Source organism: Schistocerca gregaria, chromosome 6 (assembly GCF_023897955.1).
Source record: "Schistocerca gregaria isolate iqSchGreg1 chromosome 6, iqSchGreg1.2, whole genome shotgun sequence".
NCBI classification, from domain to species: domain Eukaryota; kingdom Metazoa; phylum Arthropoda; class Insecta; order Orthoptera; family Acrididae; genus Schistocerca; species Schistocerca gregaria.
Genome location: NC_064925.1, coordinates 387,429,350 through 387,450,691, shown reverse-complemented (window position 1 = coordinate 387,450,691; position 21,342 = coordinate 387,429,350). Strand labels below are relative to the sequence as shown.

Genomic DNA, 21,342 nt, shown 5'->3' with positions numbered 1-21,342 from the left:
TTGAACAAGCATTTTTCAAGTATGGTATCATATTCCAGTGATGGATTTTTGTAGGACCAAATTCATTGTGCTTTTTGACAATTCTGCAGGAAAATTATTGCTTTGAAATTCAGTGAATTTTTCTCATCTACATGTTTGTACTGATTTAGTTTAGTTTTTGTTTGTCAGCAAGGATTGACTTGGCTGCTTTAATAATCACAGTCCAATTCCTTTCTCCATGCTTCTGCAACTGGCCTAATTTTTTGCCTCCAGTGATCTCACTGTCAATGAAATGCTTCACTGTTAATGTGACATTGCTTCTAAGTTTCATTATCCTAGCAGCAGTGACAGTGGAACAGTGACTGAAGGAATTCAAAAGACGGAAGTGACGTTCAAGCTTTTACAATACACGCAAATCCAGATGGACCTCTTTCCATGTACAATTAAGTTTTAGAACAAATGACTTTGGGTGATGCCTAGAGTGAGGATGGTGCAATACATGTTACACTGCCAAATTCATACTGGAATATTCTAGTTGTAGTAACCACAGAGGTAGCCATGAAGTCACACTGTGGCTTGTTATCATGGTCAGTGATAGTAAATACTAGCTATCATTGCAGCTGTATTGCACTTAGTGGTAATGGAAGAATATGCTTGACTTTGTGCTGCAATGGACGCTGACTACATGCACAAGGATGACATACTTGCTACCCAAGAATACTTTCTATTGCTGGGTACTGGAGAGCAAGGACAAGACTTCATCTGAATGGCTTGTAAATATAGCTAATCTGAACTGTACAGAGCAAGAATGGAATGCTGTCGGGGCATGCAGAGGGTGTCAGGGTGCTAGCACTTCAGATAATTTGGGATTTAAAAATTACGCTACAGAATTCTTGAACAGCTTTGTGGAAACAGTGAGTGAGATACACAGAGCACTCAATGTTGTCCTTACTTGCATTTGTTCAGTTGCACACATGGATAACCTCAAAATTGTTAGGATACATTAGTAATTACCAAGAATTCACAGAGGAGGAACATTAATTTCTTATAATACATAATTTTTCTTGCATTTTGAAGAATTTATTGTATAGATACGGAGGCTTACTGATTTTTAACTACAACATAATGAGCATAAGTTGAAAATTGTCTTTTGTTGTTTGCATTTGTTATTGAATTAAGCTCTGAATAAATATTTCTATTGTTATTGATAACTGATGGCTCATTTATGTGCTGAGTTAGAAGCAGATGTTAAACAAGTTATATTTTAAATTTCGAGTAGTGTTAGCACTCTGCAAACATTACAAAAATAGTTTTGGCTTACAAATTTGGTATTTTTGAAGTGAAACATTTTGTTTGATTTATAATAATAGCAACTGAAATCTGTATTTCTCATATATTGATAGCTAATTCAAGTATATCCCATATTACAGGAAACTGGCCTTATAACTGAACTGAAAGAAAACAGTCCATTTACTCTCCTAGCACCATCAGATGAGGTTTTTGCTCGCATTCCAGAGCCACAGATGGACACACTGACATCAGACAAGGAGCTGCTAACTCATGTTCTACGAAAGCACATTTTACCAGGTATGTAGACCCTTTTAGGCAATTTTTGAGTGGCTGTCTCTGGGATGAATGGAAGTGAATGTGTGGTTAATTCCTTTTTTATTTCTCAGAGGTGCTTTGCTGCTCTGGAGTAAGTGTAGCTACATGGCCCTTCTCCAGTCGAGCAGAATCACTTGGTGGGCCTCTTCCCCTCCGCCGAGACTATGAGGGTCGCATTCATATGGGAGGAGCTGCCATTACCAGTTGTGATCATGTATCCAATGATGGTGTGGTTCACTTTGTCAACAAGGTATGTGTGTTTTGTTGTTTACAACCATTTTATGAAGGCTGATAATGATTTCAGTCATGGGGAATACATAAAGGTAATCAGTCGTAAGTATGTTGAAAGTATTGTTGTTATTTAGTGGTCTGTTCTATTCACTGATGGTTGTGGGAAAGAAGATTCTGATTTGTACCATCTGGTTGATAACATTGCCTACCTTTCTCTTAGCAAATGGCAGTCACATTAAGATAAAACTTAGTATGAGAAAGCTTGAAAGTTATTTTTATCCCTTCTATAAACTGTTTTTGTGTCACTAGCTTGCTATGTATTGTAGCCAATATGTTACACTCGACATTCACTAACAGATAACCTAAAAGAATGACAGGTCACACTGTTGTGATCCTCAACTGGGGCCACAAAATTTGTCAGTCCTCAAACGAAACAATAATAGTTCTAGCCAAAATATTAATCTGAGCCACAAATAAATTACTCTGAGGTCATTCCGGAATAGAAGAATAAGTTCAAAATACGACTTACCTGGATAGCATGTGTTTCGTAATCAAAATTCCATATAGGTAGGAGGTGATGGAAACCACAAGTTCAGTGATCATTGCACTAAACACACAGTAAACAGTTGTGTCATCGCAGAACCCACATGTACAGGCAAGTCGAAGAACAGTAGTCGAGGAAGTGAGTGGCAGTAGGCACCTTACATTTGCCTGCTGTTTGATTAGCCTGTGATATTGGTTGTATCTGCTGGAGTTTCCCTCACTGTGCATGTGTAGTATTACACATACTGATACATTTGTATCATCCATTTGCATGTTCAGCAAAGTTACTAAATTCCTCTCATCTCGAACAAGGATGTAGAAGCAGTATCTGTCCAGTTAGCGTGTGGGAGGATAAGATGATAGAAATAGTTGTGAGCTAGATAATGTCCTGACAGGAGGCTCAGGGAAGATGTCTGGGACCAAAAGCTATGCTGGGCTGGATCTAGAGTTTCTTGCTTAAACCTGGATATTTTTGGAAGCAGAGGCACTCGTTTGAGACATGACACGGTAGGCGATTTAACTGTTGGTGAAGCCAGATTGACGTCAAAGAGTGCGTCCCACAGTTCATGGGAAAGAAGGACCAGGTGGCCGTCTATTGGGACCTCGTTATACAGAGACTACAATGTGACTGTGTCGGTGGTATTGCTTAGCACAGAAGTTGATCTTATCTTCTGAAAAGCATGATTGCTCTTAATACTATTGAAATGAAAATTACATTTTGTGGAAAGGATTTAGTGGGTCTGCTACTGAGGTTGTCTGGGAAATAAATTTCGCATAGTGATTAAATTTTCTGAGGAATACTTGAGGCTGTTGATTGATTTGGGTACAGGCATATTTTGAATAAACTCTGCATCTTTTGTGGTGGGCTGAAGTGCTCTTAATGTAGAATACACCCTAACTGAGTAACCACTGACTGAAAGAAGGTGCATGAGCTACACACAAGTCCTCTGTGTGTAAGGACCACAAAAATGAAGTGGTGTTTGCACAAAACTTCAGCTGTTGTACAACCAGTGACTAGAATAGTGTCAAGGGACTTTACACAAAGTGTGAATTCATGCAGTTGTCTGCTTATGGTGTGGGCACTAACCATTTCAAAATGGTACCTATTAAAGCAATGCTTTCAGCCTGGCACATTCAAGACTAACATTTTATGTGAGAGTTCATCAATATGTAACTGAAAATATGTATTTGTGAGATCAGTTTTGGAAAGCAGTTTACCTCCTGAAAGTTTTGAAAAAACTTGTCTGAACGAGTCAAGGGTTTGCTTTAAGATTTTATGACCAAAGAGAGCCACCCATAATTCCTGACTACCACTAATAATGACTCCCATTGACTAGAGGAAACGAGAGACAAAATCTGTTGTTCTAGTTAATCTAGCTCCATTTTAATCTCATCTGCAATGGTCAATGGAATAGTCAGGCTTTGCTAAATGTAGGGCATGCTGTTGGCTTTTGAGAGAATATGGGCCTGAAAATAAACTTGCTTACCCCAAAGCAGGTTCAAATAGTGGTGCGAATTCTGTACAAATTATCTATGGCAGCACAGGATGCAGATGAGCTTGAGGGAATGCACTGTATGATGTAATGAAAATCCAAAAGCAGAATATGGAGGGCAAAATATTTTTGACTGATGGATCCTGGCACAATCAAAGTAGACAATGTCTGTGGACAACTGATTATAAGTGCTCATGAGTTTCTATAAGCACTCATGAGTTTCACACATCATAGATGTGGCACTTCACAGTGGCTGCACACCCATAATGTTAACTGCACTTACTGAGAGAGGGTGTACTCAGCCTAAAATCTGCAGATTGGCTTATAACTGAGGCTGGTGTGCCAGTATCAAAAATAAGTCATTGAAATGTTAATTCGTATCAGATGAGGCCACTGGCTGATGTCTGCTGTGCTACAACAGTTCACAGTGTGACCTTTGTGAAGACACTTATGACACTCATCTTCATAATGTGGACATTTCCATTTAGAATGCAAAGAAAAACAGCCCAGGTAACAAAGGGTGTCATTGTGAGCAATGTCCAGTAGATGCACTACATCGTGAATTAAACTTTTCACATATACTATTCCACACTCACATACTAATTTATATTTTCAACTCAACGCTTGCAGTTTTACAATTCAAACTGAATAATTTACAGCTTGTGACTTGTGATGTAAGAATTATAGATTTACTGATACCACATGCAGTTTTTTTCTAAAAATACTCATAAAATAGAAAGAAAATGCCAGATAACGGCACAGAGAGGCTAACTCTTGAACCTGCTGAGGATTTGTAGACAGAAAGACTTGGTAATCTGGACATATCACCTCACTTGCTCAAAGATGTTGCACGAGGCATTATTGATATACTTCCCAGTCCTTTTTGAGTTTCATTAAATGGCTGGAGAGCTGGGGTAGCTGATAGCAACTGTGACTACTGCAATGGCGAATCAGTTAAGTCCATGATAAAGTTCAATTGATGCTGCTGCTGTTCCTGTTTCTCTGAATGAATTAAGAGGCCAATCAAGTTCTGTTGCTGCTATCGTGTGTTGTGACTGCTGTTGCTGCCAAAGGTCAGTAAATCTGGCATCCATGGTAGATCTTGGTGAACCAAAATTGTGACTGCCTTCTTGTGAAGGTTGGGACCCTCACTCCAGGTCACGAAGTTTTTGAACATAAGTAACTTGTGTGACAATGATGGAAATTATCAATTAGTCATGAATCAAACAAAAATAGTCCATTGCAAAATATTCATCTGAGCATCAAAGAAACTGAAACAGTCTACAGAAGAGAGTGCCAACCCCCCAATAGCATATTTCAAGTTATCGTGTGTTAGGAGTTAGATTAAATGGAAAGACAAGAACAGAGATGCAATGAGATTAAGCAATTTGTATAGCAGACAGAGATTTTTATTGGCACACAGGGAACTACTTTTCACCAGTATTTAGTGCATCTAAAACACAAGAGACAACACAATCACTAAACTGAGGGTCAGCACGTTGACATGTATTTCATAATCTGTACAGGCAAGAGGTGGTGGAAAGTACAAGTATAGTATTCATATCACAAAAACACAGGAAACAGTCCAGATGTGACAGATAACAGCAACTAGGAAGGGACCACCACCGCGTAATCTTACATTTGCTTGCTGTGGAAGCTCATGTGACTGGCATGCGAGAATGGCTTTGTTTTGCTGCACACACTTCAATGAATGTGTGCAACATTACACACATTAGGACTGTTCAAAAAATTCCAGAACTTTGTCCACAAAATTGTTCTATGTTTACCTTTGTGCATGGCCTCCTTCGAAATACTCTCCTCCAAAATAGATACACTGCTTCCAATGCCTTTTCCACTTCCAGAATCAGTCTTGGTATGCCTCTTGCTGGATTTGTGAAGCACCGTCTGTGAATTTTCTTTTATCACATCTATTGTTGCAAATCTTTGCCCTTTCAATGGGGTTTTCATCCTTGGAAATAAAAAAAGGATCACAGGGGCCAGGAATGGAGTGATTTCATTTTTTGTGCAATGGTCATGCACCAACAGGGATGAATGTGTGGGTGTATTATAGTGATGCAAGAGGCATGAATTGTCTCGTCACATTTCAGGCCATTTCCTTCTCACTTTTTCTCACAGGTGTTGCAACACATCCCAAGAGTACCATTGATTAACAGTTTTTGACTGTGGCACAAATTCATTATGAACGAATCCTTCAAAGTCAAAGAAAATTATCAACATGGCTTTGACATATGACCTGACTTGTCAAGCTTTTTTTGGTCTTGGAGAACCTTTCTCAACCCATTGTGAAGAATGAACTTTGGGCTCATCATCAGAACCATAGATCCACATCTCATCATCAGTTATGGTTTTGCTTAAGGAACATCTCATTCTCATTTGCATGATCCAAAAGCTCTTCACAGATTACAAGCCTTTGTCACTGTTTTTTTTTTTTTTTTTTTCTCATAAAGTGGGGTAGATGCTGAAGCAAACATCAATATTTATTGCCACTGAAGGAAAGTGCATTGTGTTTTATAAACTGTTAGAAACATACATTAAATACATCACAGTAGGAGTACTACGGATGCTACACTTTGAGTACGTTTGATAGATTATTGAGAAAATGCAAAGTAAGCAGGATTTGAAATTGGAGAACACTAAAATATGGCTTAGATCTGTGATAAGAATTATAGATGGAATTTGAAAATGATATAATTTATCTTTGTATCAACAATGTTATCTATTCCATGTCAGGCTTGGTAGTCTTATGATGAAAATGTATTCCTTGGAACCAAAAGATCGTCGGATTGAATCCCAGTTGGATGATAGAATATTTCAGTCTGCTTTTAATGTACCCATCATCTCAATGCTGTGAAGAGTTACTAGGATTCAACATTAAATTGTAGATACTATTTCCCTGGTTGGATTACTGAGACAGGTTAGAGACAAGCAAATCACCAAAAACAATTCTAACTGGAAGACTTGAATCCGCCTGTTTAAGCATATTATTATTATTATTATTATTATTATTATTATTAGCATCTTCCCTTTGATGGGCAAACTAAATGCCATGTGCTTGCTCCAATTCCTTGTTTATAGCTCATTTGTTCCATTCCTTCCTGTCTCCTGGCCTTTTCAGACCAGTATTTCTAATTTACCTAAATGTTAGTTTAATGCTAGACATTTGGTTGCACTACTGTATTATAATGCCTTATTTTTGCATTTTTAGACTTTTTGTTCTAAAAGTTTTTGGTTATGCTATATGCCTTCCCATTCTATGCAGCCTTTCATCTGTAGCAGGTTTTTCCAAACCATTTTCTTGGATAATTTCCCAAAGATATTTAAATTTTTAAACATTTTGAATTTGGCTAATGTCTGTTTTCAGAAATTTTTATTGTATTTTTAAAAGTTTTCTGTGCAGAAATTCTTAAGCTGGCCCTGCTTGCTATTTATTCTAAAAGATTACTTTGTGTTACAGCAGATGAAACATTTTTCAGAAAGTATAGCAAAATCATCTACAAATGTGAAACAATTTATTCCATTTTTTCCCCTCTTCCCAACTTTATTGGTGATATCTTACCCTTCATTCAGTTTTTATTCCAAATTCTGACTATTTTTGTATAACAGACTATTATTATTATTTTCCATTATCAAAGCAACTATGCCACTTTATTATGTTAAAGTTTTCATGACTGTTTGTTGCAGGTGATGATGCCATCAAACCCCAAATACAGGAGAGTTATTGGCCACCGATCCAGGAATCCTAATGTAGAAGTATTCCTTTATGGTCTCTAGTTTCATTTGCAGAAGCTACAACTGTGTTTACAATGCATATGTTTGTCACTTTTTATTTTCCTAGTTTGAAGATGAAAAAAAAGAGGACAAAATCTTTGTAATAGTGTGTTAAGTTATAAGAAATGTACTGACATATCAGAGCAGTATTGAACTGCAAAAGTCACATTGTGACTAAAGACTGGATACCATTTTTTGTTTGTTTTCATTGTTTGTAATCATCTCAGATCCAGAGTAGTTTCTGATACATGATTACCATATTTTTACAAGTCGTATTAGTGACAGTGGCACACTAATTTGTATTAGGCTTTCTCTCAAAAGCAAAAACAAGGCCTTTAATCAAAAATATCATTCCTGTTGGTTGTTTTATGAAGCTACAATCCTTAGCAATTATTTATTCTTGAATGCACATGTTGTTCATTATTTACAACACATTTTGTACTGTAATTTGTGAAAATAAAGTTAATTAAAAGCGATTTTACAGTCCAATCATTTAATGTCTGAAATAAGAAGAAATGAAATATGATCAATGAGATCCTTGTTCTTTCCCTATAAGCTTTGAATTTCAAGGTGTCACTGCCAGTTGATGTTATAGAAAATTATGTTAAGAATGGGTTATGATCTAACTAAGTTATAGGAAAGTAAATTCGTATTATTTTTATTTTATTGATGGGGACAAGTAAATTAAATCCATTAGTTATGTACATGTATTTTCATCAAATGCCTGCCTCATATTGTACCAGTAGAGGTTAATCACTTCTTTTGTAAACCATCAGACTGATAAAGTTGTGTGAAATACTTCACTACAAAACAAGAACTCTGGCCATAGTCCACGTATTGCTGGTTCATTATTCATTGCTGTAAAAACTGTTTAGTTTACTCTTCTATTTATTTTCTTTGTGTTTACCAGGATTTACCTGCAACTTCTCTAAATATAAGTCTTTAGCTACTGGTTCTGTGACTTCATTTTCAAGAATTCAGCACTATCTGGTTTGGCAGAGTGTGCAGAAACTAGATAGAGCATGACAAGATTGCCACCAGAGTGCTGCATCAGGAGGCTGTGGGGCAGGGAGTTAGGAAAAGGGAGTGGTGGGTGGGAGGAGAGGAGCAGGGAATGCCAGAAACTGGCTGGTATGGAGCGTTGCTATTGGCAACAGTTTGATGGTGGCCATTCATCCTGGTGGGCAGCTAGTTGATAGTCATACCAATATAAAAAGCTGAGCAAGGTTTGCAGCAGGGTGACATGGCTGATTTCAGAGGTGGCCGAGGATTTGATAGGATAAGCCTGTCACAGGGCTGGACTAGGAAGCCATGGGTGGGTGGATTGGGCAGGTGTTGCAAGACGTCCTAGTCCATCCCTATGCCACTCTCAATCCCAACCACTTTCACAAGGATCCAGACCTGGGTGCAAGACCTAGATGCAAGGCCTGTCCCATACATTCTCCCACCAGTCCTGTCCAATCTAGTCACAAGCATCACCTACCTGTGAAACCAGTCACAAGATAAGCTGCAACCACAGTGCTGCATTCTACATGACAACCAACAAGCTGCATGTCTGAATGTCCGCTGGCAAACTGTTGTCAAGAAACAGGTGCTGAGCACAATGGCCCAACATGACGTTCTTCATTTCAATGACAACTTCACAGTCTGTGCCATCTGTGTCCTTCCTACCACTGAATTGTGTGGATAGAAACTCTCCTTGGAATATATCCTATGTTCCTGTAACTCTCCTGTCCTTAAACTTTGTTGGTTATTGTCCTTTACCTACCTATCACCTTCCCTGTTCCAACTCCAAGACTACACAGCCTTCTAATCCACTAACACCCTCACTGTCATTCTAATTCTCTCCTTTTCTGCTCCTCCCCCACCCCCCCCTCCTCCTCTCCCATACCCTGCCCTCCATCAACCTCCTGACTGAACCATCTGCCTTACCCTCTCTCCACCTCATCTCTGTTAACATCCACAGGCAGCACTTTACTGTCCACACACTACACAGCTATCCCTCCCAGTCCCGGCCCCAGCCTCCTCCTTACCCCAACCACCCAGATTGCTTCTCCCATCATGCATGATTGCTCACAATTTGACCTTGGCAGCCGAGACAGTGATCACGTGATTGTGAGATGCGTTTGCCTATACTTGGTTGTGTATGTTGTCTAATTCAAAAGAAGGCCTTTTGACCTTAAAGTTTATTTGTTTAGCTGTCTTTGTGTTCTGCCTGTCTGCAGCTCAACATCTCCACTATATAGTGAGCAGCATGCATGTCCAAAGGTACATTGCATCATAATTCTGAATAACACGAGCACTCCAATATCATATTTAAATAACACAAGAGTTTTCCAGTGCAACATTTTTTAAGATTATTATTTTTAACAATCAGTATTATAATAAATAAATTTTCATAAAAATAAAGTAATAACCCACTTGCCCTTTTTCTTTTTTTTTTTTTTTCTCCATCAGTCTGATCCTCAATTATTTGCCGGATGTATTCCAATCTCTGTCTTCCTCTACAATTTTCCTTCTACAGCTCCCTCTAGTACCATGGAAGTTATTCCCTCATGTCTTAACTGATGCCCTATCATCCTATCCCTTCTCCTTATCATTGTTTTCCACATATTCCTTTCCTCTCCAATTTAGTGGAGAACTTCCTCATTCCTTACCTTATCAGTCCACCTAATTTTCAACATTCGCCTGAAGCGCCACATCTCAAATGCTTAGATTCTTTTCTGTTCCGGTTTTCCTGCAGTGCATGCTTAATTACCATACTCCAGATGTACATTCTCAGAAATTTCTTTCTCAAATTAAAGCCGATATTTGATTTTAGTGGGCTTCTCCTGGTCAGGAATGCCTTTATTGCCATAGCTAGTCTGGTTTTGATGTCCCCCTTGCTCCATCTGACATTGGTTATTTTACTGCCTAGGTAGCAGAATTCCTTAACGTCATCTACTTTGTGACCATCAATCCTGATGTTAAGTTTCTCGCTGTTCTCATTTCTACTACTTCTCATTACCTTCATCTTTCTTTGATTTACTCTCAGTTCGTACTGTGTACTCATTAGATTGTTCATTCCGTTCAGCAGATCATGTAATTCTTCTTCACTTTCACTCAGGATAGCAATGTCATCAACAAATCATATCATTCATATCCTTACACCTTATATTTTAATTCCACTCCTGAATTTTTCTTTTATTTCCATCATTGCTTCCTTGATGAACAGATTGAACAGTAGGGGAGAAAGGCTACATCCTTGTCTTACACCCTTTTGAATGGAAGTACTTCATTCTTGGTTGTCCACTCTTATTATTCCCTCTTGGCTGTAGTACATATTGTATATGACCCATCTCTCCCTATAGGTTACCCCTACATTTTTCAGAATATCGAACATCTTGCACCATTTTACATTGTTGAACGCATTTTTCAGGTTGAGAAATCCTATGAATGTGTCTTTATTTTTCTTCCATTATTAACCACAATGTCAGAATTGCCTCTCTCATGCCTTTACCTTTCCTAAAGCCAAACTGATCGTCATTATTCTTGTAAGTGACTTGGATGCATGAGCTGTTAAGCTGATTGTGTGATAATTCTCGCACATGTCAGCTCTTGCCATCTTCGGAAATGTGTGGGTGATGCTTTTCTGAAAGTCATAAGTTACGTCGCTAGACTCATAATGTTCTACACATCGGTATGCATATTTGTTTTGTTGCCACTTCCCCCAATGATTTTAGAAATTCTGATGCAATGTTATCTATCACTTCTACCTTATTTGACCTTAAGTTCTCCACAGTTCTTTTAAATTCTGATTCTAATACTGGATCCCCTATGTCTTCTAAATCAACTTCTGTTTCTTCTATCACATCAGACAAATCTTACCCCTCATAGAGGCTTTCAATGCATTCTTTCCACCTATCCACTCTCTCTTCTGCATTTAACAGTAGAATTCTCGCTGCACCCTTAATGTTACCACACTTGCTTTTAATGCCACCAAAGGTTGTTTTGGCTTTCCTGTATGCTGAGTCTGTCCTTCCTACAATCATTTCTGTTTCAATGTCTTCACATTTTTCCTGCAGCCATTTTGTTGTAGCTTCCCTGCACTTCCTATTTAATTCATTTCTCAGCAACTTATATTTATGTATTCCTGAGTTCCCCAGAAAATTTTTGTACTTCCTCCTTTCATTAATCAACAGGTATTTCTTCTGTTACCTATGGTTTCTTCACAGTTACCTCCTTTGTACCTATGTTTTCCTTCCCAACTTCTGTGATGGCCCTTGTTAGAGATGTCCATTCTTCTTCAACTGTACTGCTGCCTACTGAACTATTACATACTGTATTATCCCTTCAATATCCTCATACACTTTATCTCTTCATCTTCAGCTGGTGACGTCGGCATGTATACCTGAACTATCACTGTCGATGTAGTTCCTTCTCTAGATTGTTGCATAGATGACAAAATGGTATATATCAAAATAGATGACAGAGGAACAGAAAAAAAATTAATATTCGCTCAAAAGAGGAAAGACCGCTGGACCTGATGGGATACCAGTTCGATTTTACACAGAGTATGCAAAGGAACTTGCCCCCCCTTCTTGCAGCGGTGTACCGTAGGTCTCTAGAAGAGTGTAGCAATCCAAAAGATTGGAAAAGGGTATAGGTCATCCCCATTTTCAAGAAGGGAAATAGAACAGATGTGCAGAACTATAGACCTATATCTCTAATGTCAATTAGTTGTAGAATTCTGGAACACTTATTATGTTAATCAGCATGGGATTTGAAAAATATAATCGAATGAAACCCAGCTCGTGCTATTTGTCCATGAGGCTCCGGGGGCCATATCCACAGGTTCCCAGGTAGATGCCATGTTTCATGACTTCCGCAAGTCGTTTGATACAGTTCCCCACAGTTGTTTAATGAACAAAGTAAGAGCATATGGACTATCAGACCAGTTGCGTGATTGGATTGAAGAGTTCCTAGATAACAGAATGCAGCATGTCATTCTCAATGGAGAGACGTCTTCTGAAGTAAGAGTGATTTCAGGTGTGCTGCAGGGGAGTGTCATAGGACTGCTGCTATTCACAATATATATAAATGACCTTGTGGATAACATTGGAAGTTCACTGAGGCTTTTAGCGGATAATGCTGTATTATATCGAGAGGTTGTAACAATGGAAAATTGTACTGAAATGAAATGCAGGAAGATCTGCAATGAATTGACGCCTGGTGCAGGGATTGGCAATTGAATCTCAATGTAGACAAGTGTAATGTGCTGTGAATACATAGAAAGAGAGGAAGACCCTTTGTCATTTAGCTACAATATAACAAGTCAGCAACTGGAAGCACTTAATTCCATAAATTATCTGGTAGTAGGCATTAGGAGTGATTTGAAATGGAATGACTATATAAAATTAATCATCAGTAAAGCAGATGCCAGACTGAGATTCATTGGAAGAATCCTAAGGAAATGCAGTACACTTGTTTTCCCACTGCTTGAATACTGCTCACCGGTGTGGGATCCGTAGCAGATAGGGTTGATAGAAGAGATAGAGAGATTCAAGGAGAGCTTGCGCTTTGTTTCAGGATCATTTAGTAATTGCGAAAGCATTACAGAGATGATAGATAAACTTTAGTGGAAGACTCTGCAAGAGAGACGCTCAGTAGCTCGGTATGGGCTTTTGTTGAAGTTTTGAGAACATACCTTCACCAAGGAGTCAAGCAGTATATTGCTCTCTCCTATGTATATCTTGTGAAGAGACCATGAGGATAAAATCAGAGATTAAGAGCCCACACAGAGGCATACCAACAATCTTTCTTTCCACAAACAATACGAGCCTGGAACAGAAGGAAGAACTGATAGAGGTGCTCAAGGTACCCTCTGCCACACGCCGTCAGGTGGCTTGCAGAGTATGGATGTAGATGTAGATGTTGGTTTGCTGTCGATTCTCATAAGAATGACCCTGTCACTGAACTGTTCACGGGAACACACTCTCTGCCCTATCTTCCTATTCATAATGAATCCTACCCGTTATACCATTTGCTGCTGCTGTTGATATTACCATATACTCATCTGACCAGAAATCCTTGTCTTCTTTCCACTTCGCTGACCCCTACTATATCTATATTGTGCCTTTGCATTTCCCTTTTCAGATTTTCTAGTTTTCCTACCACGTTCAAGCTTCTGACATTCCACACCAAGACTTGTAGAACGTTATCCTTCCGTAGATTATTCAATCTTTTTCTCATGGTAACCTCCCCCTTGGCAGTCCCCTCGCGGAGATCCAAATAGAGGACTATTCTGGAATCTTTTGCCAATGGAGAGATCATCATGACACTTTTTCAGTTACAGGCCACATGTCCTGTGGATACACTTTGTCTTTAACGTTGTGGTTTCCATTGTGTTCTGCATCCTCATGCCATTGATCATTGCTGATTCTTCCGCCTTTTGGGGAAGTTTCCCACCCCTAGGACAAGAGAGAGCCCTGAACCACTGTCCACTCCTCCGCCCTCTTTGACAAGGCTGTTGGCAGTATGATGGTGACTTCTTATGCCAGATGTCTTCGGCCGCCAATGCTGGTTATTAATCAAAAATTAAGCAGAGTTGGGATTCAAACCAGGGTCCGAAAACATTTTGATTATGAATCAAAGACACTATCCCTAGACCACAGGTGATCCCCACTTGCCTACAGCAGTGATAATTCTAATTCTAGATCTTCAGCATTTTATGCAAAATATTGGAGACTAGTAAATTAAAATGTGTTTCTAGTATGAACAAATGATTTCTACCCATTGATGTATAATTGTTATTCTTCATGACATTCACAATGACAGGAGTAAGTTGAAAATTATAACATGCTCATACTTATATTTTTACATAGTTTAGTTTTCATGTACCATGAAGTATACTAAAATGATGTATGTTATACCATTATTTGGGAATACTGGCCTGTTGAATTACACGTCACTCGTGCTATACAAGGGGAGTGAGGTGGCAATGTCACACATAATGGGAAAGTTGAAACAACTGAATCCACACCTGAAGCCAGCTGATAACACACTGATTCGTGTTGGTTGAAGGCCAGATTGGCCCCCATGGGGAATCAGGCAGTGCATCCAAATTTGCATGTAATGTTGCTGCTCCATAGTGAAAATTAGACAAGTATGAGTTGTGATCAAAGTTAATGAGAATTTTTGTTTTTCTTAAATAATATTTATTTATTCATCGACATCAACTGTGTCCCCTTGAAAGTAATCCCCCTCAGATATAATACACTTTGCTAGCCCTTTTTCGAATCTTGGAAGCACTTCTGGAACTCAGTTTTCATTATGGTGATCAGCTCCTTCAGCGATTGTGTTTTTACCTCAACAACAATGGAAAAATGATGTTCTTTTATTGTCCTCTTCAGCCTCAGGAATAGAAAGAAGGTTCAGGGGGTCATTTCTGGTGAATACAGTGGCTGAGGCAACACAACAGTGTTGTTTTTTTTTCCCAAAAAATCATGAACAAACATTGTGGTGTGAGTGGAAGTATTAGCATATTGCAATTTCCATGCGTGCTTGTCTCAATTCTTCATGCGAATAGCACATTAACTTCCAGTTAGTATTTCTTATTGACCATAAGGATCATAAGGCAGGAACTCATGATGCACTACCAATTATAATTGAAGAAAACAGTGAGCAGAACCTTCACATGTGATAGAACTTGTTGAATTTTTTTTTTCTATCTTAACCCTTCAGGCAGTCCCCATTGGGATGATTGAGCCTTGGCTTCAATGTCACACCTGTGTACCCATGTTTCATAACCTGTTATGATCTTTAGAAGTTCTGGATTATTATTGACTTCATACAGCAAGTCCTGAGAATGTCTACATGAAGTTTTGATTGAAATCCAACAATTTCAAAACAAACTTTACTGCTTTATGTTTCATGCCCAAAACATGGAAAATAATTATTTGGGTGAACCAAAGGATATGCCGAACACCATCGGCAACTTCTCTGGTGGTGATTCGGTGATTTTTCAAGAACCATTTTCTTTACTTCTTCCACATCATCAACAGTAATTGATGTACTACGGCATTCACGGCAGTATCTTCTCGCTGCCCTTTGAAATACCAGAGCTTGAAAATACCACTACAGTTGTAAGGTTCTTTTATTTAGAACATGACCAGTTTTGGGCTCTTATACACCCATCTTCAGGTGTTATTATTTTGTGCTGTGGCCTCAAGCACCGCAGTGAAATGTTTATACCATTCAATAAACTCTTGCCTTACTCGTAGCAGATTTGCCAAAAGCAACCGCCAAACATTTCGAATGTGGTGCTGCACTTTATTCCATTTTTTTAAGCAAAATTTAATGCAAATTCTTTGCTCCATGTTTCTCAAAAGTAGAAATTTGCTGAGCATTCAAAAATGTGTATAACCTTTTTTACTGTAAACTAAATATTCTAAACAGCTGAAAATGCAAACATTCATCAGGAACATGTGTACCAACAAGATAAAGAAATTGAAAATGAGACATATAAACTGTGCAAAATGAAAAAGTTCCCATTAATTTTTGATCACATGTCATGGCATCCAGTATGTTGAGTGGTCCAATCTGGTAACCAATTCTTAGTGCCAAAGAAGGTGAGAGTATATGATGATCTGTGACAAGATGGAATTTCTGGCCAAAAAGTGATGATTTAATTTTCTGAACTGCATAAATGATAACTAGGGCCTCCTTCCATATTTGAGAATGGCATTACTGAGGAGCAGATAAGGTCTTAGAACAGTAAGCAATAGGGCACTCAATGCCATTCAAGTACTTATGTGACAGGTCTGTGCCGATACCAAGAAATACATCTGAGTTGCTATGACCAGGGGCCAACCCACCCATTTATACCTAGGTGTTATAGCTGTTTCAGTTTGTATGAGAGTTATGCTAGGTTCACAACAAATCAGCCCTAGTAGTTGATCTTACCCAGGATCACTTACAAGTCTTTTATATTCACGGGAGGCTTTATTTTATTAACTGTTGCAAATATAACCCGTTACCACTTTGATTCCAGAGAATTTAACCCCTAAATATGTTGAGGAAGGTTGCATTTGCATGAAAGAACTATTGTGCATGTTGCTTGTAAGTATTTTTGTTATCATCTGCTGGAACAAAAGTTTGGGATTGTGAAGGTGATACTCTGGGGAAACATTGTGACCATAATATTGTCCATGTCTGTAGCACAGTTAGAAATAACGTAAATCCCACATGACAAATTTTCTCTATGTGAGCTTATGATGCTGTATCTGAGGAAATTTGAAAACATGCCACTGCAAGGTCAGTTTTAGCAAATAAAATGTCATAGCTTAATTTTGTAAAGATTTCATCTGGGGTTGGTAGCAGAAAAAAAAGTTTCCGTTTTTGCTGTGTATTATTTTTACTTTACAATTACGAAGAAGTCTTAAGGTGCCATTGGGCATGTATATTGTTATCTGGGGACTGGCCCATGGATTAGGAATAATAGATGTTAACATGTCTTCATGAGTGAGTCTGATCTGCTCTGTTTCAGCAGTGTCATTTAGAGGCAAGGGCACTGCTGAGCTTTGAAAAAAATGCAGGGTAGCTGTTACTTTAAGAACAATATGAGCTTTGAAATCAGTTGTCTTTTCTAACTCAGCTGAGACGATTTGAGCACCTCTATCACAAGAGTCTCTATGATGCACAAAGCCCTTTGGACTTCATGGTGAACACTATTTCATGAATCCATAAATCCAAAAGCGTGGAAAGAGTCTATCCAAAAAAATTGTCTGCCAGCACCCGAATATTTACTGGATGACTGACTTGGTTGTGAGTAATTAAAACAACAAACTTTCCTAGCAAAGGCAAATGACAGCATCCACAGGCCTGTAGATTTGTCTCAGGTGCCTACAAAGTGGCAATGTTAAAGTAGATCAGCTTAGCAAGGACACTGAAGCATCAGTGTTCAATAGTAAGCTCAAAGGTTGGTTGCCAGTGAATGCATCTACGCACATTTTCTGAGCTTTTTTCTGAGACATCTAAGCTGAAACTTCCACCATTTGGTCACTCAATTGGTTCACTAATGGAGGTTGTGGTATATTTGCAGTTGCTAAAACATATCTTTGGCAAGTGTCCCTTTTTGTCGCACCCATGGCATGTTGCATGCTTGTGGGGGCATGCGTTGCTTGTGTTGCAAAGGAAACAATATTTACAGTTGGGTAACATTGCTGCTGTTGATGTGGATCATTGCCTCTGGTGTAGTTGTTTACAGAGTCATCTGGGGGCGGAGGAGATGTGGGTCCAATCAGATGTGTCACGACATTCTGCTCAACTGATGTCAGGGAGCTGACTGCGACATCATCATATACATTTTGGGCTACACAGGCAACTTTTTGAGTTTGAGCTATTCACATCAGTACTATCAGAAAAGTGTGTGGGTTCTCACTTCCAAGTCGGACCTAAGCCACACTATAATGTTTCTGATTAAAGAGTTTGCATGCGTCTGCTCACACAAACATCTGAAATTACAATTCCTACTTCGATAAAGATTGGTGGCCCATTCTGCATACCTTTCTTCACTACTAAAATTTTAATCTGGCAGCAATAACATGTTTTTGTTGTTGAAAAATGTTGTTCTAGTAAAGAAAATATTCTATAAAACTCAAGTTCATTGTACTTGTTATTGTGTCCAATGTCTGTATCAAACATTCCTGAATGTGGTCATTTCTCTTTCCCTTTCAGAAATGTGACAGACCAAACAATATAACTGAAATCATCAGCACTAAGCACCTCACTCTTTGTATTGTTCTCTGAATGCTGGAAAAGTCATAAACATGAGTGGCACAGATATGTTCCTGCTAATTATGCTAATGCTTGCACTGCCTCTAATATAGCCGTAATTCGCTCCTAATAACCTGGTGTGGTTTGTGTTAGTAGGTGTAAGCAATCCATGACTGAAAGCCTCCAGGCTCACCTAATTATAAAAATGTTCGTGTGTTATAGGTCTCAAGTCATTGCACTGTTTGTAAAAGATGATACATACATGAGACCAGTGAGGTATGGCCCCAGCTTATTCACAATGAGAATTGTCCTTTATAACAATGCAAGCTATTTTAAACACACATTCCAGAGCAAAGTCCAGTCCTTGTTGTGTCAATGTTCAGCCTGAGGATGCCAATCCCTGTAGGCATAGGATGTGGTGTCCATGGTACCCCCCCCCCCTCCTCCCCTCCCCCTTCTCATTCCAGTTCTTGGGGAAAAGAAAAAATACAGTGAGATGTTTTTCTTTAGAGGAAATGACTTTAAGGTTGGTATTATACAGGTTTTTATGGCTAGTTATAAGTTATAGCTAGTCTTCCAAAATATTAAAAATACTTCATACTGCCAGGTCCAGCCCTCCTCCCCCCTGAAAACTATCATATGGTCAACTTTGGTACAGCCTGCAACAAACAAAAACCACAACATGAACATCTTAGCAAAACTGTTGGCACACCCACCATACACACTACAGATTGTATACCAATGACTCAGATTGGTCCCACACCAACTTACATGCTGGTTTCTGGTATGGATCATAAGAGGGTGTCCTAAAAAGCATGTGGCCTCTGAGTAACAGCACCACAGTGGTAGATAGTAATTGTAGAGTTGTATCACATGTTTGATTTCCATAGTGATGTGATCTCTGTCCCCTGCCCCCCTCCCTTTGCTGCATGCAGAAATATAACACAAACTACCTCCCACCACCCCTCTTCCTCCACATTTATCAAGTGAAAGTTAATTAATTATTTGCACTTTTCTGTGATGGTATGTAAATGAACAATCAACTGGCACAAATCTAAAATACAACAGGTCCACCAACACACCAACAGTGTGTACCCTCTGTCAGCATAAAGAGTATATGAATCTGTTTATTATGAGTGTATCTACCAGTGAGTGTTTCTTAAAATGTAATTCATGTGTTATCTCCAGCATTTCTTACATATAGAGGGTGCATGTGCATGCTCATGTGCCATCCTCCCCTCCCCCCACTCTCTCTCTCCCTCTCTCTCTCTCTCTCTCTCTCTCTCTCTCTCTCTCTCTCTCTGTTTCTTCCTTTTTCTACCAATATAACACAAAAACAATAATTTTACCACTGTTAGCAACATAATTATTTTGTATGTCTTTTACACTTAATGTGTTTGACATACTATCCCACTTGCTTAACTGTACAGTAAAAATTAAGTTATGTAAAAGAATCTGTAAGCATTGGAGATATTTCTGCACATATATGCAACTAAAGACCACTTTGAGGTTTATCCCAATATAGTGTTTTGCTTTTGTCACCCTTGGTGACATTATTTGTTTATTTGTTCTTTGTACTGTTTAGTTTCTAGATGCCATCTTTGTTCACTTCAGTGATAACAATGTGCATGTGAATGACAGATAAGGAGGGCTGTGACCACAGGAGATACTGGTATATTTACTTCTACTTTTATATTTTTGTTCATCTTTTCTATCAAATTCCTCCACAAAACCCTTAGGCATGTTCTAATATAGTATTTTATTTTTGTCTATTTCTACTGGACAGTGCCACAAGTTACCCCAAAGTAGTAGCCACAACACATATATGTCATAGCAATGTACAGAAATCCATCTGATAATGGATTTTTTGTGAATTGTGCTTTATTTGTCTCATAACGTACATAATCTAAATCATTCAATTCAGGTACAGGAGGCACGTCAAACAGTGGAAAAATTTCACCATAAACAAAGAACAGCTGATGTTAACAAACATAATAATAATAATAATAATACAATTTTGATATATATACATACAATAAAATCTAACACTTAATTACTATTGCTCAAATTATCATTTCATCTGCTATGAATTCTTCTATTTAATAGTAGCATTTTTCCCACAAAATCTGCTGAAGCCTGGGTTTTAGAATATCTGGATCCATATTAAATATGTTTTTCCCCGTTAATTTGTTATACATTGTCATCCTCCTATATTGTGGAGTCCATGCATATAATTTCAACTGGTGTGTAGGTAGCATAAAATTATTTTTATTTCTTGTGTTATATGTATAGTTAAAATGATTCACCTCAAATAATTTTTATCTGCTGTGTAGGAAGATTATAATTTCATAAATCCATATGGAGGGAACAGTTAGGATTTGTAGTTTCTAAAATAATGGTTGATAAGACTCTGATGTGCAGTACACATGAATACAACAATTTTCTTCTGCAGTTTCAGTATTCAACGTACACTACTTGAACCTCCACAGAAAAAATTATCCCATATTGAATGACAGATTCAAAATAGAAATGACAATCAATTTTTCATGTTCTCAAGTCAGTGGAATTTGCTAGTATTGCAAATGCAAAACTGCTTAGCTTATTTAATGGCTAATAAATACGTGTATTTCAGCTTAAGTTCTTGGCCACATTTAGTCCCAGGAATTTGACTGTGTCAACTTTTTTCATAGATTGATTGTTATGTCATGTTTGAAGTTCCACATACTTTGAATGTCTGACTTTGAAATTTACCATATGGGATTTTGCAATGTTCAGTTTCAATTGATTTAGCTGGAACCAGTTTTCTAAGGTATCCAGTGTGCTTATGATGGAGTTCAGAATTTTTTCTGCATTGTCATCTCCAATTACAATAGAAGTATCATCTGCAAACAGAAATGAGGAGGAATTTATATTTATGGGTAAGTTATTTACATTGAACAGCAATAGG

At 38.2% G+C, this 21,342-nt stretch overlaps 1 protein-coding gene across 2 annotated transcripts in view; it reads left to right on the top strand.

Moving 5' to 3' along the window:
- Window positions 1-8,116, top strand: part of LOC126278070 (transforming growth factor-beta-induced protein ig-h3-like) — a 172,188-nt gene extending 164,072 nt beyond the window's left edge. For both annotated transcript variants that reach the window (XM_049977900.1, XM_049977901.1), the window contains 3 exons: window positions 1,410-1,566; window positions 1,656-1,834; window positions 7,554-8,116. In XM_049977900.1, the coding sequence (XP_049833857.1) occupies window positions 1,410-1,566; window positions 1,656-1,834; window positions 7,554-7,643 (426 nt within the window). In that variant the 3' untranslated portion in view covers window positions 7,644-8,116. The remainder of the gene's footprint in view (window positions 1-1,409; window positions 1,567-1,655; window positions 1,835-7,553) is intronic.
- Window positions 8,117-21,342: the final 13,226 nt, after the last annotated feature.